The sequence below is a fragment of the Zonotrichia albicollis genome, chromosome 4, assembly GCF_047830755.1.
Source record: "Zonotrichia albicollis isolate bZonAlb1 chromosome 4, bZonAlb1.hap1, whole genome shotgun sequence".
Taxonomy (NCBI): domain Eukaryota; kingdom Metazoa; phylum Chordata; class Aves; order Passeriformes; family Passerellidae; genus Zonotrichia; species Zonotrichia albicollis.
The window spans coordinates 69,766,708-69,794,033 of NC_133822.1; the positions used below are offsets into that span (position 1 = coordinate 69,766,708).

Below are 27,326 nucleotides of genomic sequence, written 5' to 3' on the forward strand. Positions count from 1 at the left end.
CATCTTCAGCACCTCAGGTGATGATATGTGGTAGGAGCACCTGCAGGTGTTGTATAGATCAGAACTCTGCAGGACTCTGCATGAATCTTGGCAGGGCAGAAGTATGCAAGTTCGAGGACAGGAGTTTTCCAGAAAAAAAAAAAATCTCTATCTGTATAACACAATGCATTTACCAGAATTTGAAAAGATAATTATTTGAGGAAGAAGCTAGACTGTAAACCCTAGCTCAGAATGGATCCCATACACAGAGACACATCTGTGTCAAATCAACTGCAGTGTTTCTGACCTGTGATGTTGCTGACCTCATTCAGGATGCACCTCCTTTCCTTTTACCTTTCAAGCCAGAAGGCAGGCTCTTAGTTTTTCATTTTTCAACTTCAGCTTTTTTATTTGGTTGGTTGTTCTGTTTGTTTGTTTTGGTTGGGTTGTGGTTTTTTGTAGGTTTTTTTTTTGGTGGAGGGTCTTCTGTTATTTTTTGGGGGGAAGGGTGTTCAGGTGCTTTTTAGCTTAAAATCTGCATCAGTCTTCTGTATCCTTTTGTTTACCTTATTATTTGTTATTATTTTCTAATTAGTTCATGTTCACTTTGTACTTGGCATGAAACAAACAACCTAGGACAGACACACAGCCTGTTTCCAAGACCTCTACTTCACTGTATGCTCTGTTTCCTTAGACCTCTAATGCCCAAGTCATGTCTGGAGAAGAATCAAAGCCTAAGATTTTGTCCTTACTGGCCAAGAATAACAGTTCCTCTCTTCATTCCTCTCACACTGTCCATTCCATACCCTGTTAAACTCACAAAGAAAGGAGTAGTTTAGCACCTTCTTCTTCCATAGTTACAGGAACAGAGATTTAAACGTCATGCTTAATAAGATGTAGCATATGGTCTCACCACCAAGGTGAAAAGTTACTACACAATCTGCAAAACACAATTATCACCAAAGCTATTGCCTCTTCTGGCTGTGTTTTCAAAAACAAGAACAAATCAAATTGGGCTAGACAGACAGTCTGACCTCAAGCAGCAGGATAAAGGGTTAAAGCAACAGCTATTTATGTCAAGGGTCTTGCAGACATGCTTCTATGACAGCAGTAATTGGTGTCCAAGTTCCAGATGAAATTTCAAATTTGAAATTTTTCAAATTTTATTTGAAGGATCCTTCCCATATTCACATTCCCTGGTAGTTGGTTTGGGCACCTCCTTCCTTCCAACAGACACACTAAAACTAATATCTAACTCCTGCTAGTCACTAAACATAGTGGGGAGGTTCCCACTTGCTAAACCCTGGTGCACCCAAGTATGTTTGAGAACCCAAACATCCCAGATGTGCTTCATGCAGACCAAGACCACCTCCAGGGAACCTTTTAGCATGTACAGTCCTGGGCTGTATAGCCTGCTTCCCTCTCTGCTCAGCTCTCCCAAAGCTAGAGACAGAAGAGCAAAATCTTTTCAGGGCACTTGCCCTTGCAGGAGGTACAAAAACTTCCTTTGGACCACAGCTGCATTTCGGAGTGGACACAAAACTAGAGGGACTCTTGTCTTCCTCACAAACACACCTTGCAATGTTTGTCCCTATTTGTACATTACCTTATAAACAAAACACAAATGTTACATTTTATAATAGAAATTAAAACATTCCGTATTATTCCTGAACTGAGGATGCTCAGTTCTAGAACTAGATTTTCAGACATTCCACAATTAATGCACATAGCAATACACAGCACAGAGTACTGAAGGACAGGAATGACATAACTGAGAGCTATTTTTCCAACTTATCTGTAAAATGACTTCTATCAGGTTGTAGTAGGAGCCAGATTATAGCTGACAGGGGGATAAGCACTGTCCAAAGGCATGGCAAAATTAGGGCTTCTGTTCCAAAGAGTAAATTCAGAATTTCAAGGAACACTTGAGAACTGAGGCAGCCATGTAGTACTTTTACAGTAACTTCACATTTGGAAAAACAAATGTTATTTCAATGCTGAGAGAAAAGCTGAGCTTTCACCCTTTACAAGAAGCTAGGAAAGCACAGTGTCTTTTCAATGAGGCTATGTAGCCAGGGACTACTGTGGCAGCAAACACAGGGAGTGCTAATGCAAGGCTACATTTTCAGAAAAGACTCTGCACAATTTATGGTATCAAGGAAGATGTATTGTTGCATGTTTGTTGCAAAAATAAAAACAGGGAAAAACATCCTGCCTAGCTACAGGTGCTTGCATTTAAGGTAACACCAAAGCATGCAGCCAGGTCTATTAATATTCAGGTCAGCTCTCATGCACCCACCATGACCTCACTGCTTTCTTGACTCAGCAGAAAAAGGGGTTTATGAAAAAAATATGGAAACACCCCTCAAGTTTTTTTTGAAAACTACTGTCAGTTAAACCTGTGCAAATATTTTTAGAACAATCTCTCCCATGCTTCCTCACCGAAGTACGGAAAATGCACATTTGTACTTTTGTAAAGAGGGAAAAAAAGCAGTGACACAACCAGGCAATTACTTTGACATTATTTAGAGTATAAAGCGCTCCAAATTCTTACTTCTGGAGACATACTCAGAATAAATTAACTGTCCAACATCAGTACAAAAGTTATTTTGATTCCACCAGTATTAGCAGAGATTTAACTTTTTTCCCCCTCTTTCCCGCAACACAGACACATGTGACCAAAATGTGATCCAACATCCCGAAAGATCAGGAGATAAAAGCAAGAAATTTTGATTCATTCTTTCCCTGTATATCAACCATAACTTAAAACAAAAACAGGGAGTGAACCTAAAGTTGATCAACCCAGACTCTCACAAGCCCTGAAAGCATATCATGTGAAACAATGCAAATGCAAAGTATTCACAAGGATTTGCCATCTACTAGAATTTCCATATACACTATTTAGACTTACAATTTTACAAAACCCACATTCTTTCCAAGAATAGAGTTCTACATAGCAGAATCTACAAAATAATTTTAATCTGAAAAACAGAAGATTATTTTTCTGTGAACAAGTCTGGGACCCCAAAGAGCTAGAATTGTGATAATGCAACTCAGTCCAATGTGTGTGACCATCCACAACAGCCAAGTACAAAAATGATGATGGTCATGCTCTGTGACAGGGAAACCTGACAAAGGATCCAAGAAATGGACATGACAGAAGAAGTGAATGGAGATAAAATACAACCTGTGTGTTTAAGCAGTCTCCAAGGCAGGAACATTTCCCTGTGGCCCCATATCAAGGTTTTCTGTGTAATCTATTACAGCATGGATCTATTGTGTGTTGAATGCACGTTGCATGTCTGAAAATACCCAGCCTCATTCCAGCTCCAAGGAAACAGTGCATTCCACCTGTATTCCTTCACACTTCAGTCATGCTCTACAGCAAGAACCTGTGTAAACCATTCAGAGTTCCTTCTCAAGGAGAAATACCTTTATCATTGCATTCACAGCCATCTGTTTTTTATTCCATATTATTTTTTAAGATAATATTTTAGGATGAAAAGGACAGTGCACAACATCATTCATAATAAGCTTCTAATTTTCTACCCCATTATCTACTTATACTAGCAGAAGAAGAGTTTGAAGTTTGAGTAGATAACAGTAAATAAAAAGCAAGAGTTATTTGCTTTTGTTCAGTGTCTTGAAGAAACATAGGTGAGGGGTTTTTTTGTTCTCTTTTTAAAACCAGCACTTCTTGTTATACCTCCAAAGTTTCCAACCACAGCCTTTGGATCTGACCGGAGATAACATTCCACCACAATTTAAAATATTTCAGAAAGGGGTGGAGAAAAAAGAAACAAAGATGCATTCACCTACACCTTCAAAACACGTGTATGCTGGTATGAAAAGTCTGTAAGTTTTCCTGGAAGTTTTTATATGAATAAAAAAAAAAAAAATCTTGAGTGTCACAGAATCTCTGAAAACACATTCTGTACTACTTCAGCAAGGATAAAGTATTTTTTAAAAACATATGCCTTCTTATTTAATATGGTATGTTATTATGCCTTATACTACTTGATAAGCTGTGTTTAAATTCTAAGCTAAACAAATTTTATTTCCAGAGTAAGCAAAACCACCACTATGAAGACTGTATTTTCAAGAAGAGTTAAACATCAGCAAGTTAGAAGTATATTTTGTTCCTGGTGCATATAACTATTAACTATGATGAGACAGCACACTGGGAGAGATTTACAAGAAAAAATCCAGAAACCATGAACTTAAACAATCCCTTTAATATAACAAACATATCAAACTTTCAAATATAAACTGGAACCAACTAACAAATAAGCTCAAAACAACTTTCTGAATACCAAAAAGGTCTTATGCAAAACAGTGCACATTTATTTGAGGTATCGTATCCATGAAAACAAAACAAAACAAACCAAACTATCTACATTTAAAACGATTTTTACTTAGCGAGCTAAAGAAGTTAGGTGGTACATAAAGAGTAAACCAATGTAAACAGTGTAAAAATAAAGACTTCTAATACCAGCCAACCCAAAAATGAAATATCCCAATATATTAAAGAAAAATAAACCAGAGGCATGCAAAATATTGTTTGTTAAAATACACTCAAATCCATGTGGCTAAAGTGAAAGTCACAAGCTAGTGAGGTGGATTTGCAAAGGCAATGTTTCTTTCTTTATTTTCCTTAGACTGATTGTCACTCAGTTTTCCACTGATAAATAAGTTTTCAGCCTTCTTCAACCCACTGGGAACTGAATTTCTAAGATTCCAAGCAGGTGCTGCAAGGAGGTTTAAGTAATTGTTTCTATGGTCTAGTGTGATATACAACCCCACTCAAATGCTACAAGCAATGGTGATCTGTTACCATTATGGAGGAAAAAGCTTGGTAAACAGGTTGCTCCAGGTGGAGTTGAAAGATTTTTGAGTTTCTCCTCACGAGAGCAGTGACAAACTCCATGGTAAATCCGGTAAGCCACTTAACATTTTATTTGCAACACAGAACGTTTTGGCAACCGATATATTAGAGGAATCTGAATAGTGACCTGCAATGCATGTGCTTTTCAGAAAAATCAAGTTTTGTTTCAGGTATGCATCAGGAACATCAGCAGCACAAGCCTTTTCTCATTCAAGCAACTGTAGCGATGCCATCCGTCCCAGATGTGCTTACAGGTCTTTCTTATCTTCTGCTTTATTTAAACGTTGCTGAAAAGAGACAGATGAAAAATAATTTCAGTTTGTCAAGATCAGAAACCACTGAGTTCAGATGCCAAATTTTGCCCCTTTGCAGTCACACCTGATTTGTTCATCACACACCTTTCTAAGCTGTTCCCACCAACACTACCCTGCAGAACCCCTGAGCTTCTGCTGCCAGCAGTCAGGGCTGTGCAGCCTAGTTCTGCTCCCTTTGGTTTTACAGCTGAGCTGTGCCACAAACTCAGCACAAAACATTTTCTGCTATCAACTCATTTATCCCTGGGAGCTGAATCTACTGTGTGCTCAGTACCTTCTGTTCCTTCTACTCAGAGGTAAACAGAGATGGTAAGGATGTGTGTTTTAGACCACAAGTCTGCTAGAAATGCAGCAGGACTACTATGGCTCATTACACAGGGAAGCACAGCAAGGACAGGACATGCATGGTGGTCTTGAATTGAACACAGAGATCAGTTGAGCAATCTGTCGAAGTACAGGGTGAGGCTGGGAATGAGTTAGTGGTTTCACAGAATACAGGAAAAAATATTATAACCAGGTCAAAACTGCTTTTTTTTAAAATTAATACAGGGCTGAGCAACTCTTCGTGAAAAGCAGGTCACCATAATTTTAATAATAATTTATTTTCTCCCAAGACCACTACTTGTAAATAGGTTAACTTTAATTTTTACTGAATTTTGTTGGGTATGGAGCATATGAAAATCTGTCAGACAACTTAAAAATACAAACTCCCAGTTCTATTTACTGATACTTACTGTGTATCTTATGGGTATTACAGCCACGTACGTAAGAAACTCAATCAAACTCAATCAAACAGCAAATTGAACTTTTGCTTAATATAGTTTAGTTTTTAAAAATTATTTTGTACTTCAGTTTGAATTTTATAGTAGCCTGTTTTTAACCTAGGTTGTTTGTTGGGTTTTTTTATCCTTGTGTATCAACAGTATTGCAACATTTATAATCTAGGATTGCAAAACCATGTTTTAAGAGCAAACAAAATAAAATTACTTTTATAAATCATGTATATACTCCCCCCGCCACCCACACCCCTCCTATAATTTTCTTACAGTATTTCAGTGATCATCACGTGCAAAACCACCTGAATCTTATTTTCCAAGCAACAGTAAAATGGAAGCTAATGATAACCTGAGCTTTGTCAACCAAAGTGCAAAAAATAAAATGCTACTAACTCTGCAAAACAAAATTCTACTACTTTGAAGTAGTTTAAGGAATGCTGCCTGTCGTAACTTTATGATATCCTAAAGATTTTGGTAAATTCTCTCAAAACAAACAGAATTTTGCTGATACAATTTCAAAACACAGTCCTTGTATGGCAATCCAGAGCCACCTACCTGAAGCTGTTCAAATTCCTTCATCAGATGGTCATATTCTCTTCTAAGGCTTTCAGACTGCTTTTTAACTGCAGCCCCTTCAGTTTTTGCCTTATGGAAAGCTGTAAAATACCAGAATTAGTGTTTTAATTATTACTTGTATTCCTGCAGTTCCTCAGAGCCCTGGATGTGCATCAGGGCTCCATTGGAGTAAACCGTTCCTCCTCTAAAATAGCTTCACAGATGGACACAGGAACCTGAGAAGCTGAGGACAGGGAGCAGAAAGAGAATGGCCAATGTTCAGAAAGATCAGCACAAGGACAGGAAGGGCCTGTAAGAAAGGTAGGGGTGAGACCAATAAACTCCTGAAACAGGGACTAGTTAGTGATGACTGCAGTGTTCTGTCACATTGCAGGAGACAGGTCTAGAAAAACAAAACTCAGCAACTCCAAAACTGTCAGATCTCTTAAGAAGAGGAGGGAACTCAAAGACTGGGCAAGATTTTCACACAGCAACTGAGACCATCTATAAAACACAGTAAGGAGGAAGATGATACATGATTATAGGAGCACAGACCTCAGCTTTCCACCCTGTTCTGAATTTTACCATGCATGAATTAATTGATTAGCAGCATCAGCTTACAGATGAAAAGGCAGAAATGGTGGTGGGTGGATAAACAACTCTGAACAGGTTTTTAACATGAGAAGAAAGTAATTATTACTCCACTCCGCCTCAACATAAACTGAGAGCACCTCTATGCTGCAGTACCAAACAGCCTAGGACTCCACTGGGGCTGTTTTACAATGCAGGATAAAACAGCACAAAGTGCCATAAAGCCGTTAGTCCCAAGCTACTATGTAAGGTCATTTAGATATTTTCATATTCCTCTGCTATAGGTACCTCAGGGATTGTTGTATTTCTCTGACTCAGCACCATAGGCATAGTCTAAATCTTGATCTACTGATGTGAAAACAAAGAAATGTTGTTAATGACCTAGTAGGGCCGCCTCGCATGGCCACTTAGAAACCCCAAACAACCAAATAAAAATTTTATTAAAACTAAAAAAAGAACATTAGCAAATTTCCTTGTTCCCGAAGTGTGAATCTATCCTTTGACTGTGAACTCCCTGAGAAAGATTTCTTTCCCAGAGACCTCCACTGCACTCAAGAACTGCAGCACCTCTAAAAGCCTGTTCTGAAAAGATGAGGAGCTAGATGTGGTTTTTGTTAAGCACTGACTTACAAGCACTCTGGTATGAACCAGATTTCTCTTTGGGTGCTAATTCCTGAAACATCAGGAAATGAGATTCAACCACACTCCTACATGCAAGAAGGAGAACTTCTTCACCCAGAATTTCACTTATTTTTAAATAATTAATTTGAATGTACAGATAAAAATAATTCTCATTTCAGAACTCTGCAAGTGGTTTTCCTGTAAAAGGAATTGCACCTACCTTGAAATTCTGATTCACTAGAGTCAATAACACTTTGGTCTACTGATTCCAAAATGATTAAAACCTCATAATTTCTCTTTAATTTCTCCTTTCTTTAATTTCCATACTCTTACACAGTTTTCCTTCATCCTTTAAGTCATTTTTGATAGCATCAATACAGATTTTCTGAAGGTTTTGGTATTTGGAGTAACTTTGATTTCCACACATGTGACAAGTCCAACCCCACTGCATTTACTCTTTCTCTGATCTCCGTACTGTTTAAAATTTTCAATAGTAAAATTTTGATATTGATAAAATAAATTTGTGACAATTGGATAGAATTTTAGGTTGTAAACAAAAAAAAAAAATACATATGCTATTTCACTTCTCCAAGAATCTGCTAATTAGAAAGATAAACCTTGCTTTTGTTTGAACATTCTTGTACATACTGTAGCAAAAAGTAATAAGATCTCACTTCTGAAGAAGTTGTAACTCAATGTTATTGATCTAACACTATTTAGTTATTTATAAGTAGCAGCACAGTACTTTAGTTGCAACTAAAAACTACTTTATCTTTCAACATGAACAAAATATCTAGAAGTATCTACAAGTCAGGAAAGCGAACAAGCTAGTGCATTGTTTTAGTGTTTTGACCAAAACAGATGTATGACAGAAATATCTTGCCTAACCCTAGAAGAAGAAAAAGCAAAGAACAGATTGTCCTTTCCACCTGCGTTGGCTATGGACAAAAACCCCAAAACACCAATAAACCACCAAATGCAGACTCATTCCTGTTGGGGTCACACAATTAAAAGGAGCAGCACGTCTTTGACAAGGTGAATTCCTCAGTGCATGCATTTCCCTGATGCCTTGTGAAGCACCAGAGTGTCCCCACACCAGTGCCCAGCTCCTCTGCTGGGAGCACTGCAGTGCAGCCCGGCTCACCAGGTACACTGCCTGCCATATGGATCCTATCACATCAACACAGATCCAGCAGGAAACAGGAGATCCTTTGTGTGCACAACACACTCAGTTATTATTTCTGACTTCCATCTGGCCTGTTACTTTGCCTCCCAGGAGCACAACAGCTGGACTGGCAGCAAGCAAGCTCCCACAGCTGACACCTCCCACCAAGTCAATGCAGAGCAGGCAGATGAGGATGCTGCTGCTACATTCATGCACCCATTGAGAGGAACAATCAGGAAGTTCCAAACAAACAAATCCAGCCTCAGTACTGTAAGAGGTAAGCTATCCTTTTCCACTCTGTCCCTTACCAAGAAAAATCAACAAACTATTCCTAGGGCAGTGTTTCAATGGAAGACATTTGTGGAAAACTTTGCACTTATGTGTGACTGAAGGTCTATAAACTAATGTAACATGTATAATCTAGGAAAAGTAAAGAACGTGTCCTTTCAAAACATTCTCTGAATCCTATTCCAGGAGAGACAGTTTACTTCAGACTGCTCTGAATTCTAAGGGTGAGGAATAAAACTGCTCTCAGGAGCTACATTACCACAGCCCAGTAGCTGTAGCATTTCTATGATCTTCTCATTTCAACAACAATGGAGAACCTAACACCAAAACCAAACACCAACAAAAACAACTAATAATTCTTTGGGCATTTCCTTGCACAACTACTAGTCCTGGTCTGACTACATCACTTGACTTACAGTGCTTGCTACTAAGGAAACCATCTGGAACTTACATTAGCATTGCTCACAATACAAGCCTACAGCCCAAATGATTTGGACTAGTTGAAGAGTAAAAAAGAGCCCTCTCTTAAAAGAATTTTCAAGTGAAAAAAGAGCTATTGATGTTTAAGAATTTAGGCACTGACGGCACAAGAGATTTGCCAACAAATACGCTGTAAGGCTGGGAACTCGACTCCAGTCAAGTACCTCCATGCTAATTCTGAATTCTCTTCTTAAGATACAATGGTCAGAATTTAAAATGAGAAGGCAGGGCCAAAAAAATTTACAAATTTGCTTCAGGTATCTTTTGCAACCTCAAATAAAATTTTGTTACAGAAGGGATGTTATAGCATCATTGGATGGCATAAAAAGCCTTGTATAATAAACCCATGCTTGCTGTATGCAGCCATCTCTTCTAATCAACAAATGTGAGTATCAGCTCTTGCTGCATGTGGCACTTCAATGGCTCCTACCCTTGGTTATCATCTCAGTTTTGTAAAAAGTAAGGTTAAGTAAGACAGACCTTGTTCCTCAGCTTCCCTCTGCCATTTGCCAAATAACAAGACTGTGGCCAATTCTTTAAACTTGTTTGTTTTTAAAAACTGGAGTGCATCAGAGAAGCTCAGTGTAATTTTCATACATGGCACTAGCCTACCCAGCAACACCAAGGCCAAACTGAACTCTCCCTAGCAGCAGCTTTATGAAATGTATTCCCAAAGTCTGTATTTTTAACAGGTTTAAGTGAGAGCTGTACATCTGTACATGCAGACTTTCTAGAATAGCCAACAGTTAGAAGTTATTCCAAAACCAGCCCTCCACATGAATTGCTGCTCTCCTCCTGTCTCCTACAACACTATGGAACCATGAAACAAAGAACACTCGTGTCAGTCTGTACACAAAACAAACCTCTTTAAATGATGCATCCAAGTTCCATTAGAATTTCCTCCTGCCCCATCCATATATAAACAGAGTATTTTCAGAAAAAGTTGAACTGAAGTTCAAAAGCACCTAAATGACTTTGATGAGCCAGTACATATTTAATGAAGCCCTGTTCCTGCCCAAGCACAAGGACCATTGTAAGGACAAATGGAAAGTTATGAAACTTCCCTCAGGTCTAATCTCATGCCCAGTTGCAGGTAATTGTTTTGTAGTGTTTTTTTGAATAGTCTTCCAAACCATCAAAATGAAACAATATCATGGGCACGTCTTCTTTCCCCAGAAAATTCCTATTGGTCCTAGTCCAGTAGCCATACTGAGAACCTTTAATTATCAGAATATTTTGTTTGAAATATGTCTAATGTGTAGCAGGAGAATCATTAGTTTCTGGGTATTGCTACAAGTATGTATATTTATTTTTAGGTATCAATGAGACATTTTCATAATATATAAGTGTATCAATAAAATACCATCTCAGAAGGTTTCTAACCAGTCATGCTATTACATGTCTAGGTATGCTAAAAATGGATTAGGCTCTCAAAGTGCTCGCCCCACTGCTGGGTGCCTATAAAGCCCTGACAACAATATGTGGGTCTGCAATAGAGCTGTGAGGAACTAGCCTTCTTTGCTTCATTTCCAAAATAAAGCAAAAAAAAAGCATCAAGTGTAATACAAAAGTCAAGCTTGGAAAGAAAGCAAATTTGGTAAAAAACCCTTAAAATTAATTTCTAACCCTTCCTCAGATGTTACTAATTTTTGTGCTCAGTCTTGTATTTTGATTCCTCCTCCCCACCTATTCAGAGCATAGGAAAAATGTCTTCTTAACTTAGGATTTCACTGTTAAGTCAGGGAAAAAAAGTAGTCTGTGTTTTCTGTAAAAGACAGAAAGCTGAAGAACTAGAGCTAAGTCTCCTGAAAGTCTACAATCATCTGTCAACACTATGATTTTAGTCAGAATTTCAGGAAGAGGAGACAATGGTGCTTCCTCTTCCAGCTGTAAATACTGATTCAAAACTTTGCAGGAAATTTGCATAGCCTTTGATGTCACAGCACCAATCTGATACTAAACTGTTTTCTTAAATGTGAAGCAGGTGTACATTTAGGACTCCTCCTGGCTGCCACTATATTGACTTAACCCACCTTTCAACTCATAGCCTACTCTAAAATAATATATTACCATGCATCAGCAGCTTAGTAAGTGTCCCAGACCAGAGCAATGGGTATTTGAAACTGTATTTGAAACAAAGAGAGTTTTTCTTTTCAAGCAGCAAAAAATCACCCAAACACAAACCCCCAACCAACCATGAACAATATCCAAATTTATGACTCTTACTAATACCATAGTTGAAAAACAAACAATAAGAAAACCTCAAAAATCAAAACCAGTGAAGTTTTCATTTTTTTATGAGTTTTGTCTTGTTTCATGATTAAGTGACACCCTTTAAGCTCTTCACTCTTCCCCCACAGCTTCATGGATTGGACTTTACAGACACAAAGAAAAAGTTACTTTGATCATGAGAGCTCAGTAGCATGAAACAAATTGCTTAGAAAAGGCAAAAAAACCTTTCCAATGTCAGCTTTCATTTTGTGTAATGCATTGCTCACGCTTAGTGAACATGACAGTCAACACTGACCTGACCAGCTGCAGGAATTTCAAAAGAACACAGTAAATTCACATCCTCTAACACTCTATAGAAAGCTGTGTCTAAGGATGTGGTTGTTCTTATCAAGCTTTCTGGCTATCAATTTGCTCAAAATAACATAGAAGAAAACTTTCAAGAAGGTAAGACAGACAAACCTCAACATCACCTAGCTGCTCATGGTAATTCCCATACCACCCAGGGGGCTATTGGCAATGAGGGGGGTGGCATTAGGAGAAGGGCTGTAAATATTTTACTATTCACTCCTTAGAAAGACCCTCTCTCCCACTTGTGCCCTAAACAAAAGATTCAAGCATGCCTTAATTTATACATCTCTTGGATGGACAACATATCATGGGGAGAATGAAGCTGAAGCAGCATGAGGTAAATCTATTTATTCCTTAGCTTTCTCTAGCATTCCTGACTGAAAAGCTTACATTATATTAGTGTTACATACCACCAGTTAGTTTAAATAAGACATAAGCATTTAAATTTTCCATTGATCCTGTCACTTCAAAGGCACTGCCCCCCAGCTTTCTTCAAGAAAACAGCAGGAGAGGGAAAACCCACCATCAAACATGCCTGAGAATGTGAACTAATGAGACCCTCTAAAGATTCTTGTTGCTTCAAGTCTAGTTGAAAACAGCTGGTTTGCATTTTTTATTTGAATTCCCAGTGGAGCACAAAAAAGGATTCATGAAACATTTCTGAAAACTTTATTCTTGCAGCACTGTAGCAGTCCCAGTCAGTATGAAAGTGGGGCTATGTTTTGATGATAACACAGTGTCTCGTACCAAGAAAATTTGTATTTTTGTTACAGTCTGAACATCTGATTAATGTTTACAAGATTGCAGGCTGTGTTATCTTAAAAACACTGATTTCAGATCAGCAGGTGCTCACAGGCATCACACACCTTGAGAGATCCCAGTAAGACAGAACCAAACAGGTCAAATCTGCTTCTATCTCAATTTGGGCTGCCTATAAAGCAGTTTTGACAACCTAAACCTTAAACACGGAAGCTGCTAACAAAAGTATTATGTTACAAATTTTAAGTTATGTTTCCTTATAAACAAAAAAAAAAATATTAAAAAGCTAACATCTTAACACCTCAGCTGCAGAACATATATAAATTTAAAATACTACTCAAGGACTTTTCTGCTGTCTGACAAAACCCCATGGTAGTAAAAAACCTCAACCACAATACATCCCCCATTTTATGCAGGCAGAGTGGCTGCTATGTATGACATGAAAGATCAAACTGATACCTAAAAGCAACGTGCAAATGATTCCATATCCTGGTCATTTCATTGATGAAGACAAGTCAACACCACTTAAATATATCAGTGCAACTTGTTAATAATTACAACCTAAGGTGTTCTGATTACACCTTACATATTTTCATAATGAACACATTTACTAAAATATTGGGATGGCAACAGCATGTTTTAACAGTTCCTAGTCAAATGTAAAGAAACCCCATGCCAAGTGTTCTGGAAACAGATGAAGTTAATTCATGCTACACCGAGAATATTTTTTTGACATTCAGTGTTAAACAATCAAAGAGGTCCTAACTAATACTCACCATTTGATGTCTTCTGTAGCTCTGCTTTCAAACGTTCAACTTCCTCCTTCAACTTCTCCTGAGTTGCATCTGTTGACTCTTTCTTTTTACTATCTCCTTTCCCACTCAAGGCCTATTAAAAAACACAGTTGCTACAATTAACTTTATTTTCATAAGTCTGATATTAATGCAAAATAGCCAGGGAATGTCAGCCTTGATCTTGCAAAGCTGCAAAGCATTACATTTTATCAAATGTCAACCTGACACAGGCAGATAGTCATTCTAGACAAAAATCTTCTCTAACAAAAAAAAAAAACAAAAAAACAACCCGACAAAAACCAACAAAAAACCCAAAAAACCCCAAACAAACAAAAAAAGGAAATTAACAAGCTCAGTGTTTTAGGTAATGGCATACTTAGAATGGTGTTATCTCCTATGTAAGAGTACTTCTCATGTCTGCATCAAGTGCACAACTTTCATTTAGATTATAAAATGGATTTTATACACACTGGGACTGTCAGTGACAAAATGCTGCCATGTTTATGAGCAAGTGGTTAGAATTCTCTCCTTGTAGGTTTGCAGCTACTTCAATCTTCAGAACAGTTCCAATATCCAGATTTGATTTCCAGTGAAATCCAGGACAAAAACTAGGAAAGGATCCAGGAAGAGCCCTGTAAACAGCTGACAGAAGAGCAATATATTCCCTCCATGCCAAAAATGTTGGCACTACTATACTTATGCACCCTGTTAAGGTGCAAGATTATATCCCATAACAAGATCCTTTTCTCATAAAGCTTCTACTATGTAACCACACATCATCTCTGCAAAAGCAAAAAAAGAGGTAAATGCTTAATGGGAAAAAGAAAAGAAAAACAGACAAACAGCTGTTAGGTGAACTAGAAATATCAGAGCTTACTAGGCACAGGCAGGAGCAAAGGGGAAAGATTATTTCAGGAAAAAGAAAAAGAACTGTTTATAAAGATTGGTAAACAATCCAAGGAAAAGAGATGAAAAAAAAATTTCCAGAAGCTACTTAATCAAAGAGCTGAGATGACATTTAACTGCTGGTAACAAAACCACAGGCAACTGTCTTCTTTGCTTTGTGCTCACCTCTTTCTATTAGCATGCAAACAGCTATTTCTGTAAACTTTTATCTGAAGTCCTGTGCCCCATGAAACCTCTGAACAGGGCAGACCTTGCACACCATAGTAAACTCAGAGTATTTATACTTGCAGCCAGTGCCTTATGCACAATTGCTCTCACTTCTCTCCAATGGTGGAACGAAGCACACTTGTAAATAAACACAAATGCAGGGGCCAAGCCACAAAAAAGCCTAAACCATGGGATGTCTATAAAGTTAAATATTCCAACCCTGAGCATTTCCTGTGTCCATTACAATGGGGATCCAGCCACAGCATGTTGCCAGTACCTGTGGCTACCTGTGTTTTTGAAAACCATGCAATCGAGCACACAAATAAAAACAGATAGGGCTACAGTTTCCAATTTCTGGCTATCATTTACAAATGGCTAAGAGAATGTGTTGCTAAGAGAATGTGAAAGCAGAACAAAAAAGAGGACTTTTGGCAAAATCTCAACAGGATAGAGAAGAAAAAAAACCAGCAAAAAGACAAATTCCATGGCTGAGGGAAGAATTTGGATCATTTTGACAACATACCAAATCGCAAAATTTTGGAATCATTTTATACTTGGGAAACACCTAGCAGAGACTAGTGATCCTTGTTTTACAACACCTCCCAGCTGGATTTTTTTATCCCTTCTAGCACTTTCTGTCCAGAGTCTTCATAGGAAGATTCATTACAAAATTGACAGTGCCAGTAACCATAGACACTGCTTTAGACAAACTGGAAGGAAACCTGTACACACCCACAGGGAATTTAGTTTTAACTATGTGCTGTACTCTAAAAGCCTTCCTATGTCTAGATGTCTGAACTCAGCTTAGGGTACAGTCTCTTCAAACAGAAGTCAAACTGTTACAAGAAAAGATTTTATACATTTATCTTAATTATATCTTTGATGCCTTTCCTTCCTGAATAGTTATGTACTGAACCACAGCCTTATCACTCTTCACATAAAAATAACATCTCTCCAGTCTGTTGGTGGTTTTTTTAAAGTAAGAAATATTTGGTAGTATTCCCATTAATACTACAGTAGTGTCCTATTAAGAGAGGGAAGTATTCTGAAATTGGCTGACCTCCCATAAAAAGAAGAATACAAAATTCATCAAATACAAAAGATTAATTTACAACTTGAAAAAATACATTCAGAACTGGAGAAAATCCTATTAAGAAGAAACAGTCAGCATGAAAACAGTTATATAGTAGGCTTTTTCATCCTGGACTGCTACAGCCTTAACCTAAACAGGCAATTGTTTGTGATAAAAGGAATAAAATTAGTGTCTTCCTCTACTTTGTTATGACTAAATTCAGAGAGGTATTACTATAATCTATTACTGCTTTGATGAAATTTGTACTGGAAAGACAGAACTTAATTTATTTGTTTTACTTCAGTTTCCTTTGTTAATAAGGTGCTAATATAATTTGTTTTCAGTATTCTGAATTACATATTATAGAAATATTTTTCTTCTTTTTTCAATCAGAAGGAATAAAATGAATAAAATGAACAAGCATTCTGTAGCAAACCATCCTCAGAGTACACTGCACTAATTACTTGCTGTGTAAGAAAGTTACTGAAGAAGCTCAAAGATACCTCCTGCAGCCTTTCATTCTCGGCCATGTATTTTTTGGCTGCTTCAGTAGCATCATTTACTTGTGTTTCCAGAGCTGCATGAGATGCCATCTCTTTTGCCAGCTGAGTGAGAAGGGTAACAGTACGTCTCAATACACTGGTGAAAAAAGAAGTGAATAGAACTGTAATTTACAGCATAAATAAAAACAACCCAAATCATAAGCAAAAACCAAAACCACAAAAATCAAACCAAACAAAAAATCCAACAAACCAAAACAAGCCCTTTTCTCTCTCAGTACCAGATGTAAAAATAAAACCAGAAGAGGGAAACATCCAGGCTCATACATAACAAATAATAGCAACAAGAGAGACAGAAAATATTTTCATCCATTGACATTCTGATTTTTACTTGATACAGAACCTCCCTCATCCTAAATACCCACAGCCATTAAGGGGTCAGAGACCTGGTTGCTTTAAGGCTGTTTAAATGCTGTTGTATGACCCAGTATTTTTAACAGGATTGATCTCCAAACTCAGGAGCCAAACAACAAGTTATGGTAATGAGTATAGGGAAGAAAGAAAAAAAATCACACAACTTCATAAACAGCCTTGCAAGAATAAAATTAACAGTAAGAGCATAATAATCTTCCAAGTACTGTCAATAGAATTAAATCAGAACATGCATGGATGTCAGCACTGATACGGCACCTCAATTCTAAGCTTTGCAAATACCTTGCTTGATTCTTTGCATCACTATTTTCATTATTCATCCTGAAGTCTTTCAAATGTTGCTGAATCAAGGCAACACAACACTGAATTAAATTAATGCCTATAATGTAGGTATGCAGCTGCTCTTCAAAGAAATTTGAAAATCTAAGTAATTTACTTTTTCATAACTGGAAGAGTATTAACAGATCTTTTCAAGTTAAGCTTCCTTCCACCCCTTGCTTTTTCATTGAAAGTTCCTTTTCTTACATTTTTAGGGGGCTAATATAAAAGCTAAGGTCCCTATGTCACTACTTTTCCACAGGTTAGCAAATTTACAATTGCTTATTAACTTACAAATGCAGGAGTCATTAAAACAACAAAACTAAAAGAGAATCACAGAATCCTGTTAAAAGAGGCTTCCATCTCATGAAAAGCAGGACAGGTTAAGCAGATTGCTCAGAGGTTTATCCAGTTGAGTTCCTACCATCTTCAGTGATGGGAGATTCCACCATCCTTGAGGGTCCTAGCTCCAGTGCTTAACTGCTCTTGACAGCAGCAGCACTTTTCTACCACAGGTCAGAACATCTCAGGTTCCTGTTACCTCTTGTCATTCCTTTTTGCATCCACTGAGATGAACTGCATCCATCTTTTTTACTACTAGACAGACATAGAAACCAATAGGATTTTCCCTTCAAAGTCTCTTTTGGCTGAAAGCAAAGCTCCTTCATCATCCCCTCATTGGTCACCTATTTCAGGCTCCAACTTTCTCTGTACCCCACTGCAGTACTCCAGTATTTTGGGGAATTAAAACTGGACACAGTCCTGCAGCTGCAGCATTCCACATGTCATACAGAGCAGAATAACCATTTTCCTTGACCTGCTAACTGCATCCGTGCTATCACAGCTCAATACACGACTGGCTTTCTAGAAGGATCCCCAGGTTTTTTCCTGTAAAACTTCTTCCTACCCACCCATGCAGCCAGTCTCCAGCCTGGATGCTGTATATGATTATCCAATAAAATGTCAGGCTTTGCATTTGTCTTTGTTGAGCTTCATGAGATTTCTGTCAGCACATTTCTTCAACCGTTCTGGCTCCCTCTGAAAAGCTGCACTGCTCTCCAAGGTGTCAATCACTCTGAATTGGAAATGTGACCAGTTTGCTGAGGGCACACTCAATCCTATCATCCATGCCATTAATAAAGGCATTAAACAACATTGAGCCCAGTATGGACCCCTGAGAAGCACCAGCTGAAATTCACATTGTTATTATCCTTTGAGCCCAAAGGTCCAGGGAACTTCTCACCTGCTTTTTTCTTCAGCCTGTATCCCTCCACAGTTGGGCTATCAGAATACTAAAAGACACTATGTCAAAGGCCTTGCAAAAAGGATATTCTGCTCTTTTTCCACACAGCCATTCACCTCACTGCAGAAGGCAACAAGGATGTTCAGGCATCATCTTCCCTAAGTAAATCTGTGATGGGTATTCCAAGCCATCGTGTCCTTCGTGTCCCTGAAGATGTCTTTGAGTAAAATTTCCTTCATAACCTTTCCAGGGAGGCCAGTCTCTAGTTTCTTACATCCTGTTCTCTGTCCTTGAAGACAGGTGCAATGTTTGCCTTTCTGCAGTCACCAGGATTCTCCCCAGAATTGTGATCTTTCAAACTAAGCCTTACAATGACATTGGCCAACTCCCTCTGCCATCCTAGGAAGCCACACTTTTATATGCCCAAGTGGCCTATGCACTCCCTAGCTGCATCTTCCACTACTGAGATGATGTGACATACCCTGCTGACTCTCCTAGAAGGCACCAGTGAGCAGTGGGCTTCTTGAGATTTTCTTTAGTTTTCAGCCCTTTTTATCCCTCTCTGGTTCAGCATGGGCTAAGAGAGGACCAGGTCAGACTAACAGATGGGTGTCTTTGTCCCACCAAGGGGACTGTCTCCAGGGGCTGTGACTCTCCTCTTTTCTGCACAGTTTGCAGATGAGAGGCTCAACTGGCCCCAACACCCCCTCTGACAGGTAATTTTCCTCACCTGTACCCAATGCTCTGCAATAACTGAACCCCACAATGCTGTTGTCTTGCCAGAAGTGACAAACTCCCAGCCTCCTCTATTTCCTGAATCTCCATATACCATTCTTGTGGAATTCTCCCATTGGCTGATGTGCTAAAATGAACCAAAACTGACCCAAAGAATGAACTAGAGGCATCCAATTACCCATTCACATTAGATGGGGTCTCAAGTTGTTTGGGTGATGGTACAGCAGTACAGGGTAAGGCAAGCCAAGGAACACTTTCTCCTCACTTCTCTGACAGACATTATGTCTGTTTCATGGATTAGCAAACCAGCTACTAAGAAAAGTCCTTTGAGGAAGTGACTACTGGAAGAGTGCTTATTTCTCCTAAATCTTGGTGAAAGGCCAGCAGCTCAAAAAAACCTCAAGCAAACCTCTTCAAGAGCAGAGTTTTTATACAAAATAATCTACTGGGATCACTTGACAAGTTTTCCTCTTTGGAAGCTGAATATAAATAGGATCCTGAGAGATCAGCTTCCAATTCTTTTGTAGGACACAATCTAGCTATTCCTCCTGGAGCAGAGATTAAAAACATATTTGTGCATATTTACTTAACCTCTCTGTAGGAAGACAAAGAACTTGATGTATTCCTACCACTATTGAGCAAGGCTACAGCCACATTATTTTTTCCAAAGCTTTTCTGCTCAAGCTTTCTATTCATTTTTCCTTAACACTTTTTATGCTGGACAGTCTGCTAAAATAGCCACACATCACTGAAAGGGGAAGAAGTTTGTCTTAAGTCTGATTCTGTTGTCCTGTGTTCCTCTTGAGTATTGAGGCAATGTCAAGTAGCTCACTGAAGGAACTCCTAAGAGGACCAACACTCGTTGTCCAGTCACCAGAAAAATGTACAAATGGAAATCATCAGACCAACATGTCTGTTTCTGTTTGTTCACATTATCTATGTCCAGTGACTTTGTGTGCTCCCAGCCCAACTGATAAGATCTGCAGGTTGTTGTGCCTATTGATTTACAGGTAGTCTTGGTTGCTACAGGTGGGCAGTACAGAACTGCCCTTTCCCTTATCCTGTTTTAGTAGGTGAACTTAGAAATCCTGAAAGAGATACCAGACTTAAGAACATAACACCATAATAGGCAAGTTGCCACAAAGTGTTTGATCTGAAATACAACTGTTACTTTCCTTGAAAGGTGGAATATTATCCTACAGTTCTTAACTTCAAGCTTGGCCTGAAGTGGGTCAGGTCAGGCTCACGCTTTGATTCTTAACACAGCAGGGTGCAATGACACCAGCTTGCCAGATAATAACAATATTTAACAGTACTTTAGTTTTTGAGCAGTTTTTTATTCCAGTTTTCCATGCGCAAAACAAAGGGTATAAGTTTAAGGAAGGAAATGAGTGAGTAACCCCCAAAGAAACTTCTGCAAAATACATGTTTTCTCCAGCACTCAAAACGTTTCTTTCCATGTGTTGCTCACACATCCTTCCAATCTTCAAACAGTTGCAAGGTATTATTTTCCCTGATCTTACTTGCCTTGTAGCCAACCTGGTCACAATTAATTCTTTAATCTCCCGAAACTGTCTTTCTGACCTTTACTTTACAATTACTTTGTGCAATAGTTCCTGTAATAAACATACTATGTAAACATTCAAAAATGTTATACTTACAGCCAAAGAAATAAGGAAAAACCTGAGAGGTACAGGTTTCTTTGCGACCGAAAGAGTTTCATCTGAATATGATCAAAGGCACTGCTGTTGACATTTGCAGCCTTTTCATTCACATGAACAGATGAGTATTTCCTGACTTCTCTAACAGCATCTGCAAACAAAAACAGTCTGTTCTTATTCACATCTGTGGGTGTGCATGCATGCTAAACCAGACTTTAGTACCAGGAATATGTACTTTGATTTTCTGCTCAGCAAAGAGTAATAGGACAAATAGTGACAGCAATTATGATATCTATACATTTCAAAGATCGGTCATGATAAATCATGAAGTGCTCTAGCACATCCTCAGAAATACAACAAACCATTGCCCAAAATATGCCTGAACAGGTATTTCAAACACTTGTACCCAGCCATGAGGGATTAGGTCAAAGCATCTCACTCTACAGATGTTACCAAGACCCTACGGTGTCAAAATGTCACTGCTGACAACTGAGCTAAAATTCCCCAGTGGACAAACAGTGAGAAAAGAGAAGAATAAGCAAAAAGAAGCAGTATTTGCTCAAGTATTTGTTTTACACAGAGTTTTTAAAGATATGCATGTGTTTTAGTAATGACAGAAGGGTCTACTTTATACTTCAATCATAGAGGGAAAAAATTATTTCTTTCATATCCATTAAAACAGGAAGACTATAGCAACACAGCAGTAGTAACAGTAGCAACTACTAACTGTAAAAAGATTGGAGAAGGAAAGCTACAACTCCGCTTTCATCTGCCTTTCATACATCTTTCATCTTCCTTTCATCCATCACATACTTCTGATAGCACTGCAAAAGGGCCAGTGCACTGCAAACACCTTTCAAAGGACAAAATAATTAATTAGGACTTACCTCCACATAAACCCCAAACCTAACCCAGTTAAGAGTTCATATTACTATCTTTAAACGTAAGGTCATCAGACATTCCTACAACCAATACAGCACCTTAAATCTCCTCCTGCACATCAATAAATTGTCATTTCATGACATGTTCTTGCAGAATATTTTGGCCAGATGTTATTAAATTGCTGTTGCATTTGTCTAAGCAGGCAAAATCAAAGAAAAGCACAAGTGACTGTCACCACTCATGACTGTCTCTCTCATATGTCTGAGTAATTTGGACATTAAAAAACCCTGAAATGAAGCTTCAAACAATGCCTCAAAGACTAGGAGCAAACAAATGCATGTCCCTGTGCTATAGGAAGAGTCTAGGCCTGCAGTAACCTGTCACTTCATGCTACAGGGCAGGTATCTCATCACTGCTTCCCTTTAGCCCTGTTCTCTTTCCACAAAAACAATGATCATCACCAAGTCAAAAGCAAACTTTGGCCCAAGTTTTCAACAGCAGTTCAACAGAGTAAATCAAATACATTAGTTCTCAATCTTAAGCCATTCACTGAAGACCTACTTTTAAGAATAATGCTAAACATAATCTTAAAAAATGAATAAAACAGTCTATTTGAATTTCTAGTACTTTAAATATTAAGAATATAGTCCTATAGCCTAGTCTGACATAGGTATATATGTTTCCCTCAGTAGAAAATAAAACCATGCATTTTTTCTTTCTATTCCAAGTAGCCTGGAATTAAGTAACATGTATATTCTAAGGCACTGGAAACACTTATCCATGGAGAACTACTTAATATCTCCAAAACACAGGAGAACTGCTTTCATCACTGAAATACAGGAGATGCCTACCTCACAACAGTCAGGACAGACATTAAATTAAATCAGTCAGGCATATGGTAACCATTAAAGCTTTACTCTTACTTCACAGACCTTAGGATCCACCCATAACAAATGAAGCCAGAAGCTGTTTTGTATCTGTGCTGAGCAAAAGTTTTCAAACAGCCCAGTGCTTTGATATATTCTGGTCTTCTACTTCAACAGCAACCAAAAGAAAGAGTGCCATCTGCTGCATGAGGTACAGCTCAGCCAAATTCTGGTGTCAAACAAGTTCATTTACCTGTGTGACAAAGTCTAGGCTGCTGCTTGGTTTCCCTAAGCTCCATTTTTCCTTCTCATTCACTCAGTATAATACAATTACATTTGGATTCCCAATGTAGATGCAGCATTAGCCCTCTCCTCTTTCATTCCACTGTATAATTTTTCAATAAATTAGCTGACTTACACTAGGCTTCAATCCTTTCCATTAGTTTATTCATATAAACTCAGTGTACCATGTTTCTTTTACCCATTTGTTAAGAAATTATCTAACACTTACCAAGAAACAAGACGATCAACAAAACTATTATTGTAAGGAACATCTTGTTCCAAAATACTGCCATTTTGCTCCATAGAGGAAACATAAAAATCTTCTGCCATCTGTAAAATAGAATTGTGTTATTCAAAAATAATTAAGCACTAAAAGAAGAACATTACAACCCCACAGAAGAGAGCCTTGTTATTGATAAGGGACTTGTATAATGTCTCTGAACAGTGCTTTAATTGCAATATAATTTAGGTCTATGTTAACTTTTCCAGTAATGTAACTTCTCTTATTTTTGTTGATAATACTTGCAAATTTTTTGCATGATAGCAGATACTCTGCAGATGTGTTTTATTTTAGCTTATACTTTGGCTATCATTACATTGTATTCAGTCCTGAATATAACAAGAGATAGGGTAAAGACTGTAAAACCCATTCCATTATTTTTATTTTTTAACCACTAGTACCTCTATTAACTCTGAAGTACAAGGACTGTTATTACATTCTTACTTGAAATGACAACAAAAAAGACAAGTCTTGTGTTCATATTTTGTTAAGGCTTAAAATCTCTTTCCCAGGCATAAATTTGCTGGCTACAGAAGTGACTTCTGGTGAGGCCAACGGTGGTGTAGACTACTTCCTTTTTTTGAACAATGAGTTGTCTATTTGATATTGCTGCATGAAGGGCTGTAGCAGAAGTCACACTTGCAGCACAAACAAAGAGCATCTGATGTGCTCAAATGAACTGAAACAGGTGATAACAGAGCACCTACTTGTCCTTTGCTGCAGGTTACAATCAGTGCTACTGCACAAATGAAATAATACCTGGTCATGCCATAGGGATGTAACCACCTGATTATAGGAGGTAAAATTTACTACTTTTGTTAAGACTATTTATGCTTACCAGAGACCATTCGCCCTCTAACAGTGGTTGCCAACCTACTATTAATTTAAATGAAACTGTAGCATCATCTCCTATAGCTCTTTCCAGCTCTCCATCAGAAAGAATTAAAATGTTTTTGCATTGTGCATGCAAAAATCTCATTTAAGTCTTCCAGCATAATCTGAATTCTTTATAGCAGACAGCCACAGTCTGTATCAAACAAAAAACTTACTTTGAGCTCAAACAGCCAATTCACTAACTCTTTACACATGCAATTTTCCAAGCTCCATCCTGACCTTCAGTTCAGAAGTGATTCTTTGAGGTATGATCTTAGATAAACTACACTGCCAAGTTATAATCAGGCTAAAAATATGGATCTCTTTAGTGGAAAATCTTCCTGTATTTTCACATTTATTTTCCCTCAACAAGAATTGAGGGATTCACATTTACTAACACTGCTCTTCTTTTTGGTGACAAAAGTCATATAAATATAAAACTTCTGTACTATAATACTAGCCACCAGCTTAGTGTACTACACCTCGTAGAACAAATCTGATCTGTCTCTGAATATTGGCACTTTTATACTGTCAATTTACTTGTTCCCCAGGAACCTATAAACTTGTTAGCAAATTTGAAAAAAAAAATTTTAAAAATGTGCACACACAAGAGAGAGAAGCAACCCATTTGAAAACTGACAACCAAGTAAATCAAAACTTCCAAGAACAGCAGTTTCCCACCTGTCAGTAACCACGCATGCCTTACTGCTGACAGAACCAGCTCCCAGGCCACTGAGATGTGTCAGGCAGAGCTGCTGCCCCCTGGTACTGTCACAGCAGCTAAATCTGATTTTTAACCCCACAAAATTCCTGCAAGTTTTGTTAAGAAGTTAATTGCATATACCCCATAAAGGATAATGTGATTTCACTCTTTCAGAAACCCCTGTTCAGAGGAATAGCTGAATATGCCCCAAACAAGGCACACAATTCTATCCTTTCCATAGAATTAAAAGCACTGTGTTTAATATTTGAATAAATTTTGGTAAAGCTGCACATTACGAATTTGCTTTTCAGCCACAAACACTGGACTCTGTTTGCACCATAAGTGAAACATATTTCAATACTCCCAAAGTATTCTGCTTGTGACATCAGCCTGCAGAAATTCTTGCAGCTAGTTTCCTCACATAAGCCATTAATAATCTGATGATTATGACTCCCGTAATACTCCTCTCCTCTTACACAGTTGCACTTTGGCTTAGAGAATAGTAAGAAATACAACAACTCAATAGTCTATGTTGAAATGCTGAACTCCTTGCAAGCCAACTTGTAAAAAACCAGAGGCTGAATTAGATTTCAGAACAGTTTCCATTTCTCAAGCTGAGGACACATGCCTAATCATTGGTATCAGCTGTGGAGGAGCCAGTCATTTTCAAGACTCCTCCACACGTTTAAGTAGTTAAATCCAGACTTTCCACAACAACTCTTGCTCCTTAACAGGACAGTAAATGCTACATCATTCTAAAGATGCAGGAAACAAACACGCAACAGTTTTACAGAGCATTGGTGAGACAGCTTTAAAGTTTTGTTCTGCTTTTCGTTTTGGGGGGGTTGTGGCTTCTTACTTTAAGACTCATTCTTTTGTGGGTTTGGTTTGGTAAGTCTTGGAAGACTTACTGATATTCTGAAAAGAAAGCAGAAGTCTGTTTCTCTGCCTCCTGCAGAGAATCTAGCTTTATTTCCTGTAGGGAAATAATATTACCAAATTTGAAGAGCAACTTACAGGAAACAAGATAATGCTGTAAGTCAGGCCTCTGCAAACACTAAAGGTAATAAATTAGTTTCTTCCCCTTACTGTGTGCATTTATTTTATTATTTTATTAAGAATTTATTATTTTCTTAATATTTGTGTTGTGTTCCAGAAGTAGTACTATTTTCTTAATCTATATATGAGTTTTTCTAGAGTTTTACAGAGGTCTTTATTCCAGTAGTCCTGAACCTTCTGCTTCAAACTCAACTCCAGTTTTTTTAAACAAGTGATCACAAATTTCTTGCAGCCGTTACACACAGCTTGCCGCTTGCTTTGAGTATCTGACGTCTTATCTCTTCAGCACCCACAACGCCTAGCGTACACCAAAACATAAAACTGCACCTCACAAATCTGACAAACTGCTGAAAAAACCGCACTCTCCCCTCATTAATTACTGCCGGATGCCTTTCTCTACGTTGCCTGCTCCCCAGCTCTGGGAGAAGCCAGAACCCACCTGCTGAGCAAAGCCGGGGGCTCCTCCGGGCACCCCGACCGCTGCCCCCGGGTGAATCAGCACTGCGTAGAAACCCTAAAGCTCCTTAAAGAGCCTTGCGATTCCTGCAGCTCCTGACACTCGAGTCCCAAACAGCATTCCTTCGGCTTTGTTTACAACTAGTTCAGGATGCAGCAAAGCTCCGTGGTTATGAAAATAAACCCAAACTGGTGAGAAGCGCAAGCTGTGTTGCTCAGCACACCCAAGTCCTCCTACCTCAGCGGAGAAATGAACGGCAGGCAGAGCACGAGAATTACTCCGATTTCGCCATACAGGAAGGCAGCCACAGCCGTCCACTGGAAAGTCATCGTCCCGGCGGCCTGCGGAGGAACGGGCGGCTCTGACTTCCCCTCCCGAACGACCCCGGGGACAGGGAGATGGGCACCGGGACAGCCCGGGGCCGCGCCGGCCTGGCGGGCAGAGCCCCGCGGGTTCCTCCCGCCGCCTCCCGCCCCCCAGCGCTGCCGGCGCCCCCTGTGCGGCCGCGGAGCCCCGGGGCCGCCTCATTCCCGCTGCCTCCCGCCCGGCCTGCCTCCGAACCTCGTCAGCGCCGGCACCCGGCGGAGCTGATGGCGGCCAGAGGGCGGGAGCGGGGCCTCACCGGCCGGGGCTACGGAAGCGCGGGCCGGTCTCTCTGCCGGCACAGGGCGGGGCGGCCGGGGAACCGGGGTGTCTGTGCGGACACGGTGCCGCCTCCACCCTGCCCGGGGGGTGTGGGCCGGGACGGGGCTGAGTGACACGGCGGGGGCGGCGCGGAGCTGCCGGCGGCCCGGCCGGAGAAAGGTGCGAGCGGGGGAGGGATGCAGAGTCCGGCCCGGTCCCCCCCAGCGCACAGGCCGCGCTCGGCCCGGCCCGGCCGCCCGGGCACTCGTGCGGTGCCGCACTTCTGTTGGGAAACGCGTGGATCTACGCGCTGATGTGGGTTAAAATGAGCATTGCTTTTTCCTGTCTAGGGAATTGGTTGTAAGCATTTTACTGCGGAATGCTGCTGTGATCATCCCACCGCTCTATGACTCGAGCTTAATCGACTTGGGAGTTCAAC

At 39.3% G+C, this 27,326-nt stretch overlaps 1 protein-coding gene across 2 annotated transcripts; it reads right to left on the minus strand.

The window, feature by feature from the left end:
* Positions 1-4,194: 4,194 nt before the first annotated feature.
* On the minus strand, positions 4,195-26,856 carry BCAP29 (B cell receptor associated protein 29). 2 transcript variants are annotated; one of them, XM_074540052.1, is made up of 8 exons: positions 26,825-26,856; positions 26,501-26,604; positions 23,121-23,221; positions 20,862-21,012; positions 16,476-16,611; positions 13,770-13,881; positions 6,510-6,610; positions 4,195-5,151 (listed from the first exon to the last, which is right to left on the minus strand). In XM_074540052.1, the coding sequence occupies exons 2-8, from the start codon at positions 26,590-26,592 to the stop codon at positions 5,113-5,115; spliced, it is 732 nt and encodes a 243-aa protein (XP_074396153.1). In that variant the 5' UTR covers positions 26,593-26,604; positions 26,825-26,856; the 3' UTR covers positions 4,195-5,112. The 2 variants fall into 2 exon arrangements, with proteins under 2 accessions (XP_074396153.1, XP_005481945.2); XM_005481888.3 differs by lacking the exon at positions 26,825-26,856 and having other exon boundaries at positions 26,501-26,635.
* Positions 26,857-27,326: the final 470 nt, after the last annotated feature.

Excerpts from the sequence above, each read along its gene's own strand:
- BCAP29 (XM_074540052.1), bottom strand. The coding sequence starts at position 26,592 with ATGACTTTCCAGTGGACGGCTGTGGCTGCCTTCCTGTATGGCGAAATC. Across the intron at positions 21,013-23,120 it reads GTTGATCGTCTTGTTTCTTG|ATGCTGTTAGAGAAGTCAGG; the intron begins GTAAGTGTTAGA and ends TTTTGTTTGCAG. Across the intron at positions 13,882-16,475 it reads AGAATGAAAGGCTGCAGGAG|GCCTTGAGTGGGAAAGGAGA; the intron begins GTATCTTTGAGC and ends GTTTTTTAATAG.